This window comes from Zeus faber (assembly GCF_960531495.2).
Source record: "Zeus faber genome assembly, chromosome: 4".
Taxonomy (NCBI): domain Eukaryota; kingdom Metazoa; phylum Chordata; class Actinopteri; order Zeiformes; family Zeidae; genus Zeus; species Zeus faber.
The window spans coordinates 2,450,625-2,469,915 of record NC_137191.1 but is presented as its reverse complement, the minus strand read 5'-3'; the positions used below and the strand labels follow the sequence as shown (position 1 = coordinate 2,469,915).

Genomic DNA, 19,291 nt, shown 5'->3' with positions numbered 1-19,291 from the left:
TCTCATCTACTATTCTTTACTGAATCAATATAGAAACATAATTGCATTAAAAACCCATTCATTGCAACATCTCTGTCATCTTGGTGGAGATTCAACAAACTCAGTGGTCACACTCATTAACAAATTCACTCCAATCTGGCACAACCTGAATTTTCCGGTTAAAAACAGACCAATAATCTCCAGGCCTTGGAAAAGATGGTATTGCATTGGTCACAGTTTATTGCAATTCCTTCCACTACAGCAGTCTCTAAAAGATTAAATCAAATTAGCAAACAACAACCTCTGATGATTGAACACCTTACTCATATAGGTAATTTAAAAAAATCCCTTTTCCAGAATATACAAACTTTTATTAACAACAGATGACACTATCTTTACCCATAATGGAGAGGAAAAGAGACCTTGCTGTTTCCACCAATATCAACCTGTGGAAGCCTATTTGATAAGATAAGATCAAATTATAATCATAATCATGGATAAGGTGTTGACCTTATCTATGACCTGCAATTCTAAAATGCAACTCATCCAATATAAGATTCTGCACAGAGAAAATATCACCAAAAAAAAAAAAGGGTTTTGTGGATAAAGACGTTTGTTTGTCACTGTTCCCTTAATACCAGAAATGACCACTTACATGCCATCTGGCCCTGCCCACCTATCCAGACATTCTGGACCAACATCACCAAGAAGCCATCAACCCTTCTGGGTAACAGCATTCCAGTCTCCCCATCTGTATGTCTCCTCGTTTACCTCTCCTCAGAGGACCCACCACTCAAACACCACCAACCAATTTTGATCGCCTTCCGTGTATTAGGTTGAGGCGTGGTTGCGGGTTTGGGGCTTTGGTCGGGGCGGGGGGTGCCAGTTGCGGGTTAGAGTCTTGGCCCCATGGTCGGCACGCCACTGAGATGCCCCTCCCCGTGGGCGGGTGGTGGATCTTGGTTCTGGTCCTGTGACCAGGTGGTAGCTGAACCTGGCCTGGTGTGCTCGGCACGGGCTCCACATTTGGTCTCCTTTGGTGGGGGGCGGACTATCCACGCACCGGGCTGCCTGGGTACCTGTTCTCTGGTGTTCTCGGTGCGCGGGGCACTCGTCGCTGGAAGGCCGTGCTGGGGAGGGCATCTGCTGCCCTCTGCTCTGTGGTCCGCATGCGCGACGGCCAGGGGCTGGTCATGGGCCTGACTGTTGCTGGTCGGGTTGGGTGCCTCCGTGCTGGGGCACGGTCAAGTCCAGGGGGCCTACTGCCTGGCCTACTGCACTCACCTGTGGACACTTCTTCTATTTTCCAGGTTTTTGTCTAATTTTGCGTGTGATTCTATGTCTATAGTCTTACGCACACACACACACACACACACACACACACACACACACACACACACACAAACAGACACACACATACAGGCAGTCTTACATTTACATTTACATTTAGTCATTTAGCAGACGCTTTTATCCAAAGCGACTTACAAGGGAGAATAACATTCAAGCTAGTCAAGCTAGTCTTATCACAGGTACACCCAAACCACCAGCGACTGCTTTGAACACACCCCCAACACTCTCCTGGTTACATAACGGCCACATGCCGAATTGATGTTCCAGTTTTTCTGGACTTAATTAACTCAATACATATTGTTGTCCGGTGTGTCTATGTTTATGTTTTTCCATGTACATGTTGTTTGGTTCTATGTTTATTTGTCTCTCTCTGTGTAACAAAAAACTGTGCTCTTGGCATCCCACAGATCATCCACACGGCAGAGTTATTACAGTAGTTCTTGATGATTCAAGAATAAATAAAGAGTTGCATTGCAGGTTGAGAAGTTGAACTCCACTTGCAGATTAACTCCGTCCTAGATGTTATGGCATACAAATACTCTGTGTTGTATGCCCAGCATGCTGACAGCACGGGTTAAAACAAAATAGTGAGATATGGTGCAATATTGGGATGGTAGCTCAGGCGGTAGGGCTGGTGGTCTAGTGATCTAAAGGTTGCAGGTTCGATCCCAGGCTCTTCCTGCTAGCATGCTGTAGTGTCCTTGAGCAAGACACTTAACCCCTAATTGCTCCTGATGGCTGCGTCCGTCGCTGTTTGAACAATTGTAAGTCGCTTTGGATAAAAGCGTCTGCTAAATGTAAGTGTGAGTGTGAGTGTGAATATGTTCAGGAGCATCCTTTACAAATCTGGCAGGCATATCATCTAGCCCAGTTGCTTTAGAAAACTTAAGATCTTCCAATAGCTTAAACACCTTGTCCTGTGGAACCATGCAAAGGCCGAAAGAGCCCGCCACCGCTCCTCCCTATTGAGAATTAAAGTTCCTCCCCTGCAGCCAGGCCTGAATTAGGACTACAGAGTGTCCCCATGTAGCAATGCCGAAGGACCCATTATCCTACAGCAAATCTGTTATCCACAAGGTTCCCATTCGACATAAAGATAATAAAGCTAAGGACACAAGGATGTACAGTCAATACTCATTTATCTGAACCCAGCGGATAATACTTTTGAGAGACCAGAGCATAAATCAATATACATACAAAAGGTTCATAAACCAACTGAAGTGGGTTCATTAACCCCTACGGAGACAAACATATGAATAGCCCAACCGGTCAACAGTTCCACTTTTGACTGCAGCCTTTGTGCATCAACTTTGTCTTTGCTAAAATAGTTCTGTTAGGCGCATGTTGAACAGAACCATTTAACTTTGTCACACACACACACACACACACACACACACACACACACACACACACACACACACACACATATTCAGTAGGAGCTACTACAAGAGGGCTGTCCCAGCCTGTTGACAGCCAAATTGCAACCAGCTTCCAGCCAGTTTCCATCCAACTACCAGATGGCTCCCAACTGGCTGCCAACCGGCTGGAATTCGCCCTCCTTCTCATGTGTTCTGACAGGGCATGTTTAATTTCAACTGCAAACACGCCCATTCATTCAATTGCAGTGTCACCATGAGTTGGCTCTAACTTCACAAAAACACAATCACAATTCAGAGAGAGATTTCAGATTTTCACCCCTAACGCTAACCCTAACCTGATATATTGTCCTTTGAACCCTGACTAGAGATCATCTTTCAAAGTCAAATGATTTTTTTGTCATATGAATGAGAACAGGTCTTAATGCCTTATTTTAATCCACATGTTTATTGTCAATAAAATGTTAAAAATAAATCAATAAAAGTCAATCAAATAAAATCAACTCCAGCGATATTATATTTATTTGTACAAATGTTAAAGAGACTAAACATTATTATGGATCCTTCTTAACACTCAAGATTGTTTTACTGCTGATATAGTGTAAAGTCTTCACGGATTGGTTGCCAACTTTCAATAAATTGGCAATTATTTACTAAGAATTATTAAAAATTATTAAGAATTATTAAGAAGTCCTGTATGATAGTAAGCTGAATATTTGATTCCCCCTCTACAGAGAGGGGAATAAAGAGAGGGGGCCATTGGTTGGGTGGGAATGTTCACCGCTCAGTGTAAAAGGGGTTTATTACTCCATTGGAATGTGGATCATCAATGGGTCAGCGTTTGCATATGTATAGGTTATTATAGATTATTATAAAAAAACAACAGAGAGGAGGAAGCAATAGACACAACAGTGAAAACATGTGATAAACAATAAAGGGTGATGCAGCAATACAGATATAAATGATTTCATACAATAGTCATTATGCACAGATGGTCAATTTTACTTGTGTGTGCGTGTGCATTAGTTGTCATTCTGAAAAGTAACGGGGATCGATAGATACTAATAATATACTTCAAATTTGTATTTCCAAAGAGTAGTAGTAATAAGTGATAATAACTTATAAGGTGCACACACGACACATTGTAGGACAAAAAAAACTCCAGCTCCAATTGTCAGAGTTAGGTTTACCTCTCACACAATGAGTTGAAGACAACAAAGTGCATGATTGTATTCATGAATGTATCAATTGACAGAAAAGCAGCGCAAATGTACATAATGCTTAATGTACACATGTTGTATGACAGGCATCAGTAGTTCATCCTTGGATTTTCGCCTAACCCTGGTCTTGATCTGAGGTAGGGCTTAGGCCTTTATTTGTTTTGTGTTTACAACACCCCCGGTATTTGTTAGAGGCCCAGTTGTTATTGTGAGGAACTGTTTATATTTGAGGAAATATGGCAACTCAAATATATGAATTTCCTTATCTAAATATATATATATATATATTCCCACTCCTATTTGTCTCAAATAGGGATGGGAATCATCTGGGACCTCATAATACAATGCTGTGTTTTCGCACCCAAGAGTTGTGGGGACTCCCTGAGGGGAAGTAAGACCTTGGGGAGGTCCCTGAGAACCAGACACTGGCACTGGTGATGCTGATGTGATGTCATCCAATGGGGTTTTAGCACAAGTTCCATGTTGTATTTACTCCTTAACGTTAACTGATTTCACCCTATCAGTCCACTAAAATTTGTGTGAGTTGTAAGAACAACGATCGTTCCAACAGTAGTTCCTGCGGACACAATAAAAGGGATGGTTCCTAAAAAAAAGTCCTTGGAACTATGAAAAAGTTCCCACACAAAGCGCACAATAGGGCAAGTTTTGCGATAAATTAAGTATTGCTATTAAATTTGTTGCGATATTTCACAATTGTTTTATGTAAATTAATAATAATAAGGATAAAAATTACTGGGACTTATATAGCACCTTTCAGGAACGCAAGGACCCTTTTCAGTGGAAAACAAAAAACAAAAAACAAACACATCGAAGAAAAAAAAAGATAAATAACAGTAGGCCTTGTTGAAGAGGTAGGTTTTTAGCAGGCTGAAGGTGGCCAGGGATGGAGCATTCCGAATGTCAGTGGGGAGAGAGTTCTAGAGAGTCGGGGCTGCCACACTGGGGGCTCTGTCCTCGAAGGTTCAAAGCCTCATGCGGGGGATGGAGAGCAGACCCGTGTCAGAGGACCGGAGCTTCCGAGACGCAGCATAGGGGTGGGGGAGGTGAGCTAGGTACTGCGGGGCGAGGGCATGGAGGGATTTGTAGGTTAAAAGTAGGGTTTTATAGGAGATACTGGATTTGACAGGGAGCCAGTGGAGATTGATGAGGGTGGGGGTGATGTGCTGCCAGGGCTTGGTGTGGGTGAGAACTCTGGCAGCAGATTTTAAATTAAAACACCTGCTACACACGGTTACGCACAGTGTTTTTATTAGTTTCATTCAATTAAATAGATCTACAATAATAAACAACACGGATTCATTCTTTCAAACCATTTGTTCTTTAAAACCAGAGATAGTATATATTGAGTATAGTATATATAGTATATATTGATTATATATATATAGTATATTAGATGTACAGAACATATGTTCAATTCCAAAACATGTATATTTTTCATTTAACAAACGCAATATTTTCCAGTATACGCAACTTGCTTTACGTTTTGAACCACTGCTCCCCTCCGGTGGACAGATAGAGCATTGCAACTGCTTTTCCACAAATGCAGCTGAGGGGTGCTGCATTTGTGGAAAAGCAGTTGCAATGCTTTTGCGCCGGCGAAAAATTACGTCATCAAGGGGGATATCATTAGTGGCAAGATCCGAGCAAGGACAGCAAGGTCAGCTACGCCCCAATCCCGAATCTGCCTGGCTCCTGTCATGTTTCAGCTGCCCTCTCGAAGTGGCTGCTACTGTGAATATATACGTATATATATATATATATATATATGTGTAAATATATATACATACACGTTACTACCGTTATGTTACTGTCCTTCACGTGGAGCAGATGGGTTTTGCCTTGTTCTGTACTCTGTACTATGTTCTCAACTTTGCTTCTATTTTCACCAATCTCAGCTATACCGCTTAAAGAAGAAACAGTGGCTCCATCTAATAACTGGACACTCATTTTACAACTGTTTGTAAAGGATTTTGACTTATTATTTAAAAAGCACAAGCTACAGTGTGGTGTGTGGACAACATATGGCTCCCCTCGCTTCAACATCATCAGGATCCACAGACTGCTTTCGACTGTTACAGAAGATTGCTGTACTCGAAACCAGCATCAAATCTTTGGAAAATTTTGGATAACTTCATGACACACTGCTAAAGCCTCCAATTAGTGGCCTGACAAAACTTTGCACAGCAAGGCAAGCTCAAAATGAAGAACCGTGTATAAATTACACTATAACCTTTCCAAAGCTTGGTAAAACTGAACCAGTACAAGTACAGCCCTCTACAATTAGAGAGAATAACTAACTACTGGTTCAAGTTGGGAGCAAAACCCAAGGACAAAAGCACAGCTATAGTCAAGTATGGAACAACGCTCAGGTTAGCTCATACCACACTAGGCACGAACAGACCAACCATACGACTGCAGAATAGGTTTGAACCATTAGCAAAAACTGGAAACACAGAGTACTGTTGACCACCATGTATAAGAGAGAACAGAGGACAGATGATGGTGACCCAAAGGGAGAAATCCCAAAAAGAGCTCATCGAGTCAATGGACTAAACCACGGAACCCCATCGGATCAAGCAAGCTAGCCATCCACTCTGATTGTGGGAGACTCTGCTGATAGAGACATTGGTGGTATTAAAAATATATAATTTCCCAGGTGCAATGGTGAGCGCCTTCAATGATAAAACCCCCCAGAAATTGTCTGTCACACAAGGATTGATAAAATCATTGTTCATGTGGGGACTAATGGTACCCAAAGCAAGCAGTTAGAACTGTTAAACAGGACTTTGTGGACCGTCTTGCTTGACAGTCTTGCCCAACTGGAGATTCTGTCATTTATCAGTGGTCCCCTACCATCAGTGGACAAAGGAATAGAGAAATTCAGCAGACTCCTTGTGCTGAACTGATTGCTTTTGACAAACTTAATCTTGTGCTGAACTGATTGCATTTCACAACCTTAATTTCAAAAGGGCGGAGTATAATCGATAACTTCAATAGGTTCCTTTTCAGGCCTAATGGCCTTTGTCCAAATAGATCTGGGGTGAAACTACTCAGGGGGAATTTCCGCTCTTCCCTTCATCACCCATCTGGCCCTGCCCTAATGCACCGCAGTCTGCTCCATCCCAGTATCAGCGGCTCAAAGCCACCAACTCCGACTTGTCATCGGCCTCTCCGCAACAAAGAGACCAGTGACACTGTCAGACCCTGGTTATACCACGTGACCCTGGATAACAACTATCAGCCTCATTCTCTCCAGTCCTCCCCCCTTTCCTGCCTTTGCCCTCAACTTTCTCCCACTGGTGCTCATCTGGGGTTACCCAATGGCCTTTGTCCACAGATCGTAGTTCTCTTTCAACATTCGCCCAGTATCTCTCATTTTAGGACTACAACTAGTCCTGTGTAGTCCTAAAATATCATTATGCTAGTCAATGATTGGCTGGCAGTCTAAATTTAACACCACACCTGCAAAAGAGGAAAACACCACACCTGCAAAAGATGAAAACAGGCTCCCACCATGAGCATGTGCATGTGGATGCAAGATTTGAGCAGCGGATATTCACCAAGTATGCGTTGCTTGTCTCGGGCTGCAACATGCAATAGATTGCGATTGCGATGGCTCTTGCAAACACTGCAGTCGGTTCACTCTCAAGACCCACTTCTCTCCACGGCCACCGGCTCGAGAGAGAAGACTGACAGCACCTGGCGTCAGCTGGGGAGATCAGCTGGACTCTGTCAACCCGCTCATGAATGAAACTGGTGAGTGCCTCCCGCCGAAGAGCTAGGTTTCATGGTAGCTGGCACTGTTGAGTCCAATGAATCTTTGGCCGTGTCAGAAATTGTCCTCTCCAAGGAAGAATACTATAGTGATTTCTCAGTCACGCTCAGTCGAGACCTCGTGACCCCCCAGCTCCATGGCGGAAAGAGGACCCAGGGTGACTGACCTTTGCCTGCTTCTCACTGCGCTGTCCAGTCAGCAGGAAGAGCCATGGGCACCATAATTACCCAAGAAAAGGCCCGATGGCTGAATCTCTTGGGACAGACCATCACACGTTGAGAGAGAAGTCTCACTGCCCCAGGTTTTTCTCCCTGACTGACCTGGATGCGCTGATGGAGGTGGATGCACTAGGACACAAATGGCCACAAGTCATTCTGTACTCTTCATTTGCCACAAGCTTGACTATGGTCTCTTCCGTTACAGAGGGACCTACTTTCTTTCCAAGCTCGAGGGGAGATCTTTCATCCCCATCCTGAGCCCCTCACTCTCAAGTCTTGTAACCAGGAACATGAAAGAAACCGGAGCTCAAAAACAGTTCCCAGATGCAACAGCAGAACTGAAGTTCTCAGAGCTTGTAAGAGCCTGGACTATAAGTCCATCATAGCATTTATAATGAATCATTATTTGTATGTAGCAATGCTGTACAGTACATGCTGCAAGAAAATACCATTTTTCAAAGATTGTTACAAAGGGTGGGAATAATCCTAGAATACTGTTTTCCACCATTGACCAACTGCTTTAACCTGGCACAAAATGTGAGGAATTTGCTATGTTTTTGGAAGCAACATTTCAAGTATCATGGTCGAACTTGAACTTGAACTTAAACATGACCGTGGCACGGTCGCTCACTGGCTAGCATGTTGCCTCACTGCAAGAAGGTGCTGGGTTTGAATCCTGGCCATCCCAGGTCCTCTTCGTGAGGAGTTTGTATGTTTTGTACACCATCGAAAGATAGTGCTCTACCCCAGCATTAGCTACAACAATTAAAGGATAGGTTCAATATTTTTTAAGTCTGCCTTAAAACAACAGTCAGGTGTCCATATGAACAGTGAAAAATGTTGTCCTCACTGTAATCATTCCTCCTGTACTGGCCCAATACTTCATTGTGCAGTTTTGTACAGTTTTTTAATAAACATTTCAATTATTTGATGACTTTCAAAACGTATTCATGTAAAAGTAATTTGGCTGGGGAGGAGTGGTGGCATGTTGTACTACTGAATGCTACCATTCAGATGATGTGTATAGTTGATACTGAAACGTAGACAAAGAAAGGCATCAAATTAAGTACTCTATTGGTATTGGTATCACTTTCAGGGTACTGGTATAAACTGGTAATTCTTTTAACAATATCCAGCCCTAGTTAATACTCCTGTCGGGGCCCCTGATCAAGGCACTGGCAAAAGAGCTGGAGTTGGTCTGCGGGCACTGTACTTGCGGCTGCTCACTGCTCCTAGGTATAGGATGGGTCAAATGCAGAGGACAATTTATTGTATCCTACTTGTACAATGACAACGAGATATTCTGTTCTATCTTAGTACTATTTCTGTTGCAGATCACTGTGGTAATTAATTTTTACATGCAGGTAAAATCGCTAAAAATAGGCGATTGACTCCATTTCCAGTAAACAAGTCTTTTTTTTCCGGTGTGTCACATTCAACGTCACAAACACACCGGAGAAGGGACAGTCTGGGTGTCATGTTCCCAGTGTGATTGTGGGATTTTTTTTTCTAATATATATATTTTTTCTGTGGGCAGAGGGCTGAGTGGGGATGTGAGTGCTAGTATGACAGAATGACCTCGACTGGCGCACAGCTCTGCGCCTGCTTGTGTGGGAAAGACACAAAGATAATGTGGGTGTCTCTTCCCACATATAGGGATTTAGGGAGGGAGAGGGAGTCGTTCTGGCAGTGGAGCACTGACATGGTGAGGATTTTATTAATAATGATAACACAAAGGCTCACTGGCAAAACAGGAATATAAAATATAAGGTATGATCAGTCTGTTTCTCTGACATGGCCAGAGTTTTCATATATTATATGAAAACTCTCCCAGCTGGGTCTGACCAATCAACGCTAAAGAGGCTATAAGGGAAAATCCAGTACAGCTGCGCCGCCAAGGAGCCCTGTCCCTTTTTTAGCAGTGGTCATTCAGTGAAGAACCGATGGACAACATTGTGATTTTTATCTTCTTTTTAATTTTAAAGAAGGCCTGGAAACAGAGAACGACACATAAAATACCTGCATAGAATGTGGTGGTGTTGTACCTTACAGGCCCTCTGTCTCATGGCAACAACGCTCTAAAGAGGTACGGCAACACACAATGGACAAAACACAGCAGACCTGTAGCACACCACAACTCGAAAGAGGCTCCATTACAAATAATGCAAGCTTAGACTGCTTATTTCTGGGGAAACTCATACATAATCAAAACTACATTTTTAAATCTGTTACACCCACCTCCCCTGAATTTCGCTATATATACGCAGCAACTACACAGCACCAACTTAGGCACACAAGTACCCGACATCTCAAAACATAAAATAGGGTCACCTAATGACAAGCTAGTCAACCTCAAAAGTATCCCAAAGGATGAAGCATGTGAAGAAAAAAAACATATCTCTCCAACCAACTACTGGCCTTATACATGTCTTATACAACCCACAAGACCCATTCACACTGTGTACTAATAGCCTACAGAAAGAGATAAACATCTCTATAAAACACACTGTAGTGGGCCAAGGGGACGTGGTCAAGCAGACAGGCAGTGCAAGGCTTCCATTCCGGGGCTGCTCAGCTGCTGCAATTCAGCCGAATCAACGGAGGGACTCCGCTGATTCGTCTGATCCTAAACCAGAAACTAATATAGGGTTTGCTGTCCCCACGGTGAAGCACTGCGACATGCTTGCAGAACATGCTATTGACGGGGTGCGAGGAACGCGCTACCGAACGCGCCGGAAGCGCTGAACAAACTACTTAAGTATTTTGCCTGCGAGCATTTAAAATTGTCTTTTTGGCCAAGGGCCACCTTTTTATTTAAACCAGCAAGTAAATACACGCCAACAGGCGCTGTTTTGCGCCTGCCTCCTCTTCCTCATTCCCTGGCCCTGGGCAAGAACACACCTCCACACATACATATCCTGACCTATATCTTATCAGGTGCATATATAAAACAAACATTTGACCTCATGTCATGAATAACTTTCTGTCCTGACATTTCACAAATCAATCTGGTTTGACTGGAGAACCAAACCTAGACTTGAACTATGTGAGTGTACTAGGAGGTTCGGACTGTGTGGTCGAAGCAATAGTAACAGTACATTGTTTCACTCGTGTTGTCAGACTGTCACAAGAGCACTTGTCTGCCCTGTATTACTACTAACGTCAGTGTCTGTCACAGAACTAGAATCAGGCATGAATTAGAATTGGCATGTGAGTGTCAAATGAATGGTTGCTGTGTGATCCACTCCAGGGTCCTTCCCTCAGGATCCACGGACTCCGGTACAGTCAAGGAATCAGCTCTCTCTCTCTTTTATGAACCAACGTCCAATTTTTCATTTCTCCACTCACTTCAGACACATCAGGCTAGGAACCACGTTCCACTTCTGACACAGCGTCATGATTTGAGTTTAAGGTCTGAACAAAAGATGAGGATGAGGCTGGGTCAGAGATCCCACTTGCAATGTCCACAGGCAGGATTAGTTGATTTGTTTTCCATCAACAGATTATGATGGACAACTTTCTCCTGGCCAGTGACGGTATCACGAATCCTGTATGTATGAGTCTCAGAATTTCTTTCCATCACTGTGTAGACAGTAGACTACCAACGGTCTGCGACCTTCCTCTTTCCTCTTTCTTGTTCGCCAACAGCACACGGTCACCAACATAATTGACGGGCCCTTTCACCTTCCCCTGCTGTTGAGCTCAGTGTGACGGCACAGTTCCTTTGTGACATGTTCCTTGGCTATTACCATAGCTTCTCCCAGGTCTTTTGTGAGAGACAGCACATACTTGTCATAACTGACCACAGCTGGATCATTCAGAACAGTACGAAACAACATGTCAACTGGAAGACGAGGAACCTTGCCAAACATCTGGAAAAAAGGGTGCAAAGCCTGTTGTCTCGTGAGCTGTGCTATTGTACATGAATATCAATGTCTGTAACTGTCTTGGCCAGTTAGCTTTTGTGTCAGGTGCCAGCGCATTGATCATGTTGCCAAGGGTCCCGTTGAAATGTTCCACACTGCCATTACCCATTGGGTGATACGGGATTGTGTGTGACTTCCTCACACCGTTGACAGCTCCTAAGCTGTTCCCAAGCAGCTCCTAAGCAGCTCGCTGATAAGTTGACTCTCAAAACTAGCTCCTTGGTCACTGTGGATACATTCTGGGAAGCCATAGACGCAGAAGTACTTATCCCAGAGGACCTTTGCCACCTGCTTGGCCGACTGACTTTTGCAGGGGAACGATTGTACCATTCTCGTGACATGGTCGGTTCGTACCAATACATCGGCTGACTTGTTCCTTGAGTCCTCTGCTGACCAGAAGTCAATGCAAACCCGCTGGAGTGGCCTGGCAGATGTTATGCTCTCCAATGGTGCACTGCCGGCAGATTCAACAGTTCTTCTGACGATGCAACTACAGTTGCAGACATAGTCTCTCACGTCTCTGTCAAGATTGAGCCAGAAGAACCTCTGTCTAGCCAAACTCAGACTCCTGAACTGGCCCTGATGGTCATTACACGACTCCCAGGACTTCAGCTTTGAGCGACTCAGGTACCCCGTACTGGTGACGTTTTGACTTAGCGACATGATCCCTTGAGACTCTGTGGAGTATGCCATTGCTTACAACAGGTTCCTCCCAGTGTTTCAGGTATCTCACAACTGTGACTGATTCTCTTGCTCGCTCTCTCCTGGAGGGTCTGCGGCATCACTCCACATAACACAAAACACGAGAGAGAGTTCTGTCCTTGAGCTGTTCATCACAGAGTTATTTCTCTATGTAAGCAGGGAGTGAGTCCTGACCAGCTGGGATCAACTTTGGCAAATGGAGCAGAGCTGCAAAAGCATGTGTTCTTGTTCCAACCTTCCACCATGTGACTAAGACAGCAGACACCGCATCCATCTCCAGGGACTGAGTGTGGACATACACAGGTATGGACAGACTTTGAGTAGGACTCTCTGTTCCACATGGAGTCTCATCATGACCACTGGACCATTGGAAGGTATCTTGAATGGAGGTACTCAACACATCTTAGACTTCAGTAAGGAGACTCCTGTAAGGTTCTTGAAGCAGTCTGTGGCCAACTCTCTCCTTAACAAAAGGCACACGACTCAGGGCATCTGCGACTATGTTCTACTTGATGTGAAAGTTGTAGCTGGTTAACTTGGTCACCCAGTGTTGCTCACAGCAGTCCAGCTTGGCCTTTGTCATGATATGAGCCAACGGATTGTTGTCTGTCCAGACAGTGAACTCATGCCCCTTCAAATTAATGGCTGAACTTGTCAGAGATTGACCACTTTGAGGCCAAGAATTCCAACCGATGAGCCAGGTAGTTTCTCTGAGACAGAGAAAAGGACTTGCTTGTGAACGCGATGGGTCTTGTTGTATTTTCACCCTCTTGGATCTGCGATTAAACAGCACCAATACCATCAAGGGAAGCGTATGTTGACAACTTGAAAGGACAGGTGAAATCGGGGTGAGCCAAATTACTGTTTCAACCAGCGATGTTCTCAGCTTCTGAAAAGCCTGCTCCATAACAGGAGTCCAGTCAGCAGCACTCAACTTCCCGCCTTGTGGCCTTTGTTTAAGCTGAGGTTTCTGCTTTTTTTTCCGTTTCTGGCTTGTCAACAAAGACAAGAGAGGTTTGCCAATGGCAGAAAAGCTGGGCACAAAGTTCTGATAGTAATTGATCATCCCAAGGAAAGATCTGATCCATTTCTGTGAGGGAGTCATGCCACCTGCTTCCATCAGGTCAATACCCATCATCTTTGTGATGCCCTCAACCTTGCTGGGGTCGTTCAACACACCATTCTCATTGATAATGTTCCCAAGGAACTTCACAGATTTCTGAAGGAAGACGCTCTTCTTGGAGGCCAGCTTTAGGTTATGACCATAGAGTCTGCTAAACACCATCTCCAAGCACTTGAGAGCCATCATCTCATCAGGTGCAAAAACCAGCAAATCATCCACATAGCATAACAGGCTCAGGTAGTTCTGGTCTCAAAAAATGCTAGTCATCATGCGTATGAGACTCCCAGGACTATTGCAGAGGCCCTGCAGTAGGCGGTTATACTTGTACAAGCCCATGAGAGTAGTAAAGGCAGAGTATTTTCTGTCGTCTTCGTGCAGCCGCATGTTATTGAAGCCCGAGGTCAGGTCCATAGTACAAAACAAATAGTTTCCTCCGAGCACAGCCAGGCAGTCGGCCTGTTGGGGGAGAGAGTGAGCATCTTTTAGGGTCCTCTTGTTCAACCAGTGAAAGTCTGTACAGACACATCTCCGTTCAAGAATCAAGGCAGATGCATATTCACTTGTTGACTTCTCTTCCTTCTCTTCCATCTCTGTATGGTAGTCGGAAAGGCTTGGAATCAGAAAGGTGTATGCGATGTATGAAACCCTTCACCTCTCCACAATCCAGATGATGGTGTGAGAAGATGTCCTCGTAGCGCACAATCAAGTCAGCCATCTTGCTTTTACACTGAACCATCGCAAGAGTTCATGTCAAGCCCACTCAACCCAACTGAATCAAGCTTCTTGTAAGCAGAGTGCATGTCATCCTCAGTGAGAGGACTCTCAGTGGGCGCGGCTGCTTGAGGACAGCTGATCAGTGGGGCTTCAGCAGGGCTGGTCTCATCCATGTCCTCGAGTGCCATACAGGAGAAAATGTCAGCTAGCTGAAGACATGATGACACATCACTGAAGTACTGGAGAAGAACATACCAGTGTATTCGTCCTAGTGGATTATGCAACCCAGAAGCAATGCCCCTGTGCAGTATTACGGCCAAAAATTTGGCGCAGGCGCTGTTTCAGGTCATCTCCCGAGTCGGTATTCCGAAGGAAATCCCGACTGACCAGGGCACTACCTTTATGTCATGTTCACTTTGGGAACTTTACAAGTTACTGGGCGTCCGCTCAATGCGGACCAGCGTTAACCATCCCCAAACCAACTGGTGGAGCACTTTAATAAAACGCTGAAAAACATGATTCGAAAGTTCATTCACGACGATAGCCGTAATTGGGACAAGTGGTTGGACCCCCTGTTGTTCCCAGGAGGTTCCCTAGGCCTCCTTGGGATTTTCTCCCTTTGAACTCCTGTTTGGCAGGAGACCCCGGGGGTGCTAGACCTAATTAAAGAAAACTGGGAGGAAGGTTCTAGCACCAGTAAGAATGAAATACAGTATGTTATGGACCAACCATTCGGGTTGTTCAGTGCCCCAGCCACCTTTCAGAGACTCATGGACCACGTCCTGCATCCGCATGTAGCATACGGTGCGGCCTACCTAGATGACGTTATCATTCACAGGGAGCGGCATATGGAGCATGTGGGCGCTGTGCTTGAGTCCCTGAGGCAGTCTGGGCTCACCGCCAACCCAAAGAAGTGTGCCCTGGGACAGCTGGAGGTAGGGTATCTGGGGAACCACTTGGGCGATGGCCTGGTCCAACCCCAGCTTGATAAAACCTGTGGCCAGCGTACCTTATTGTTCAATAAAAATTCCCGCCATGTTGGCGCACCTTGGCCAGAAAGACTCCATCTCCCTCCCTAAACCCTCCCACATTCTGTTTGAATGTGTCCCGAACTGGTTCAGAACTAACATTACAGGTAGAATGTTTTTCATCTGTCTTGGAGATCATGTATCAGAGAAACATGATATAACTTCCGATGTGGCATATGGGAGCTGCCTTGGGGCCTTGCTTTTCTCACTTTACATGCTTCCATTAGGTGTTTAATTGTGCAAAATTAGAGAGAACATGTCAATTTTCATAGCTATGCCAATGATACACAGAGACCGCCCCCTCTGCCCCCGGAGCCAAATCTTGGTGATGCCGAAAGTGCATCAGCAAGATTGATAAGACGGAAATCCTTTTGGTTGGCTACAAAGCCAAAAGAGAGGAACTCTCCACGTCAGAGCCTGTTTGGAAATTACTAAGACATGTGCAATACTATTACTATGATTTTGTATTGTTGTATTGTAATTGTAATTGTACTCAAGATAACTTTGAGAGTATTTGAGAGTATACATTTCACAGCAAACTGATACAGATTAACTGGAAATTTAAGGTAAAAGTTAAGGTGCAATTGTATTTCTACTTTTATAAGCCTTTTCTTACCCTGTATTTAAATAACTTCATCATGTTTTATGATTCTATTCTTTGCTTTGTGCTTCTGTTCTGGTTTTATCCCATAATCCTTGTACCAACTCCTTAAAGTCCACCTCTCTCCATTTCCCTCTCCCTCCACCCCAACCCCCATCCCGCAGGTCCATTTCTTAATGGCGTTGGCCGCAAACTGGGGCTACCTGAAAGATGCCAGCCGGATGCAGAAGTACGAGGACATCAAGTCCAAAGAGGAGCAGGAGCTGCACGACATCCACTCCACACGCTCGAAAGAACGCCTCAATGCCTACACATAGACACCTGGCATGGCAGTGATCCGCCTGCATGCGTACGGTTTTAGCAGACACCACAGCCAAACAAGACCTAAAACACACGTGCATATGTACACAAACAAAAAAATCATGAATACAGGAGGCAACATAAGACAGACAAAAGCTGATTTACAGCTACTGAAACACACAAACAATGCTAAACACACACACACACACACACACACACACACACACACACACACACACACCTCTAACAAAAGCAGCAATGCCTACACACACGGTAGAAACACAGAATTCTGTCTCTCTCTCTCTCTCTCTTTCTCGCACTCCCGACACAGACATACTCGCTCACATGTTGGATGTTATTGAATCCTTACGGTATTTTTATGGCTCTTGGGGGCGGGATGGGGCAGTGTTATGTGCTAGTGCTGGTGTTGGTGGTGTCATGCTGTGCTGTGTTGTTTCACCACATTCTGACAAAACGGTGTTGCAGAGAAAAATGTTCCCCCGAGGAAATGTCTCCCCCCCTGCATCCATCCAACCAGCCTTTCACCCACCCACCTCACCCTTCTCCTTACAGCTCTCCTCTTCTTTTTGCCTGACCCCATCCTCTCTTTGTACGGACGTGATTGTTCCTCAGAAAATAGCACATCTCAGTAGCACAATGTCCTCTCTCTCTATCTGTCTCTCTGTCTCTCTCTCTCTCTCTCTCTCTCTCTCTCTGAACAGTGTTCAGAAAGAACACTGTTCGGCTTTTCAATACTTTACCTGTTTTATTAATATAATTTATGTGTAATATTAGCTTTTACGGGTGTGGGGGGTTTAGGGCTGGCGATTGGGGGTCGCATCTCTTCTATTTTCCACGTTTTTGTGTCATTTTGTGTATGATTCTATGTCTATAGTCTTACACACACACACACACACACACACACACACAAACGACTCAAAAAATACAAATAATATGCAATTTTAGATTCAATTTAAGTCTATTCAGAACTCCTGTTGACAGGACTTGATATGGCCCAACCCCTTTGGGGGGGCGGTTCTAATTCATACAGTGTACAATCTGTGATGCTCTGAGAGTTGACAATATGGGCAGGGGATTTTGTACATGGAGGTCAATCAATTTGGTAGGCGGACCCACACAGTGAAACATTCCAGTGCATCCATCGCCGTTCATTGTGACCCGTACTGTTCAGTCCACTTTAAATCAAATGTCTCCGGCCTGTCAATTACTGCGACCCAAACACAACGTCACAATGAAAAGCAATGCCCTTAAAATGTTCCAAAAAAAAACAAAACACCGGGCAAAGCATAGAATTAAGCAGGCAGCAGAATATGTTAGGTATACCCCTCTGTGTTAAATTCAAGAACAAAACTGGGTTTTACTTTGTTAAGTGAGTTCAGCCTCCAAATTTCATATCAAAATTGACAAATGGTGCTTGATTGGCGATTACAACTTTAATTTACGACAAATTTATAATCTGGAAGAACAAGGAAATATCATGTTCGCTCCCACTTTGCGGCTAGTTTACAAGACAGGACTGACTTCACAGTCACACCTGTAATAATCCTCACGGTTGGTTGTCTGAATCTTTGGTGAGGGCGTTTAGGTTGCGTACTGACTCGCAGTGAAGTCACCGGGCTCAACACAGGAGGAAATGATGACTGTTCTCTGATGAAGACAGAATTGCGGTTGTTTATGGTTGACAGCAAAGTGGAGCAGCTTAGTGGAGCGGTTATGTTACAACACAGGATGTTATGGAGTTTAATATGACAATACTGCACCATCAAATATACATTCGAACAAACAGATATACACACACAACACAACAGAGAAACACTCTTCTTCCAACACTATCAATCACCTGCGCCATAACTATTGTCTTTTGAAGCCAATACCATTTCACAGGTTTATTGGAAATACCTTTTAATCTTTGAAACTTTTTAAATGTGAAATATTCATTGAAAATAATATTTTAAAATGATAAAAAAAGAATAAGTATTCTCTTTTTGTGGGCAGAATTCAGCTCTGTACCTACTGTAACTGTATAAAGATATGACACATATATGTGAAACACTTGAGGCGAGCGGCCGAGAGAATGATTTCCCCCACGGGTTACAGATTCTGTAGGAAGTGGTTACTCTGTTCTGTCCTGTCCTGTTCTGTTCAGGAGTACGTTTCTAGAGGGGGCACCCGGGAAGCGATTTGAGGTCCATGTCATGGTCAGGAAAATGTTCAAAATTTGTGTCCTTTTTAATATTGGAGGAGACCCATGTGAGCATAGGCAAAGTCCACACAGAAAGGGAGATAACCCACCTGAGCACGGTGCCAACACTGCCCCAGGCGGGAATTGAACCCAGGACCGTCTTGCTGTGAGGCAGCGGTGCAAGCACCAAACCAGCGGAATCTGTGTAAGGTACTGGTTCTACATCTGGAGTTGGCCCCTGGGTGCTGCCACTGCTCCTAAATGCAGCTAGAATGGGTCAAATGCGGAGGACAAATTTCCTCATGGGGAGCACCTTTATACAACTAATATGGATAACGACCTGATGTGCTGTATGTTTATGTCATTGTAACAGACAGACAAGGGGCACGGTGGCGCAGTGCAGTGCATTGCACTGCTGCCTCACAGCAAGAAGGTCCTGGGTTTGATTCCTGTGCCTGGGGCGCTGTTGGCACCGTGCTCTGTTATCTCCCAAATAGGAGTCTTTCTGTGTGGTCCTCTGGGTTGGGTGTGGGGTTAACAAAAAAAAAAAAACACGTTATGGAAATTACGAGAAGGTGCCATACTGGTAAAATGGGGACTCGTTGCCCAATGTTCCGGGATGAACTGAACAGACAGATGTAGACCAATCAAAAAGATTTTGGGGGAAAGCAACAAACATGGGCCACCCCTCCTAAAAGGATCCTACAAGACTCTTACCTGCGTAAATGTTTAGGGTAAAGTTTCTGTATGGAGGC

General features: G+C 44.4%; 1 protein-coding gene across 1 annotated transcript in view; it reads left to right on the top strand.

Annotated features, from left to right (window-relative positions):
• The window catches only part of gpm6ab (glycoprotein M6Ab), a gene marked incomplete at both ends in the record, with an annotated part of 49,493 nt that extends 33,143 nt beyond the window's left edge, over positions 1-16,350 (top strand). The window contains one exon of the mRNA XM_079999276.1: positions 16,198-16,350. Within this exon, the coding sequence (XP_079855402.1) occupies positions 16,198-16,350 (153 nt within the window). The remainder of the gene's footprint in view (positions 1-16,197) is intronic.
• Between the last annotated feature and the right edge of the window lie 2,941 nt (positions 16,351-19,291).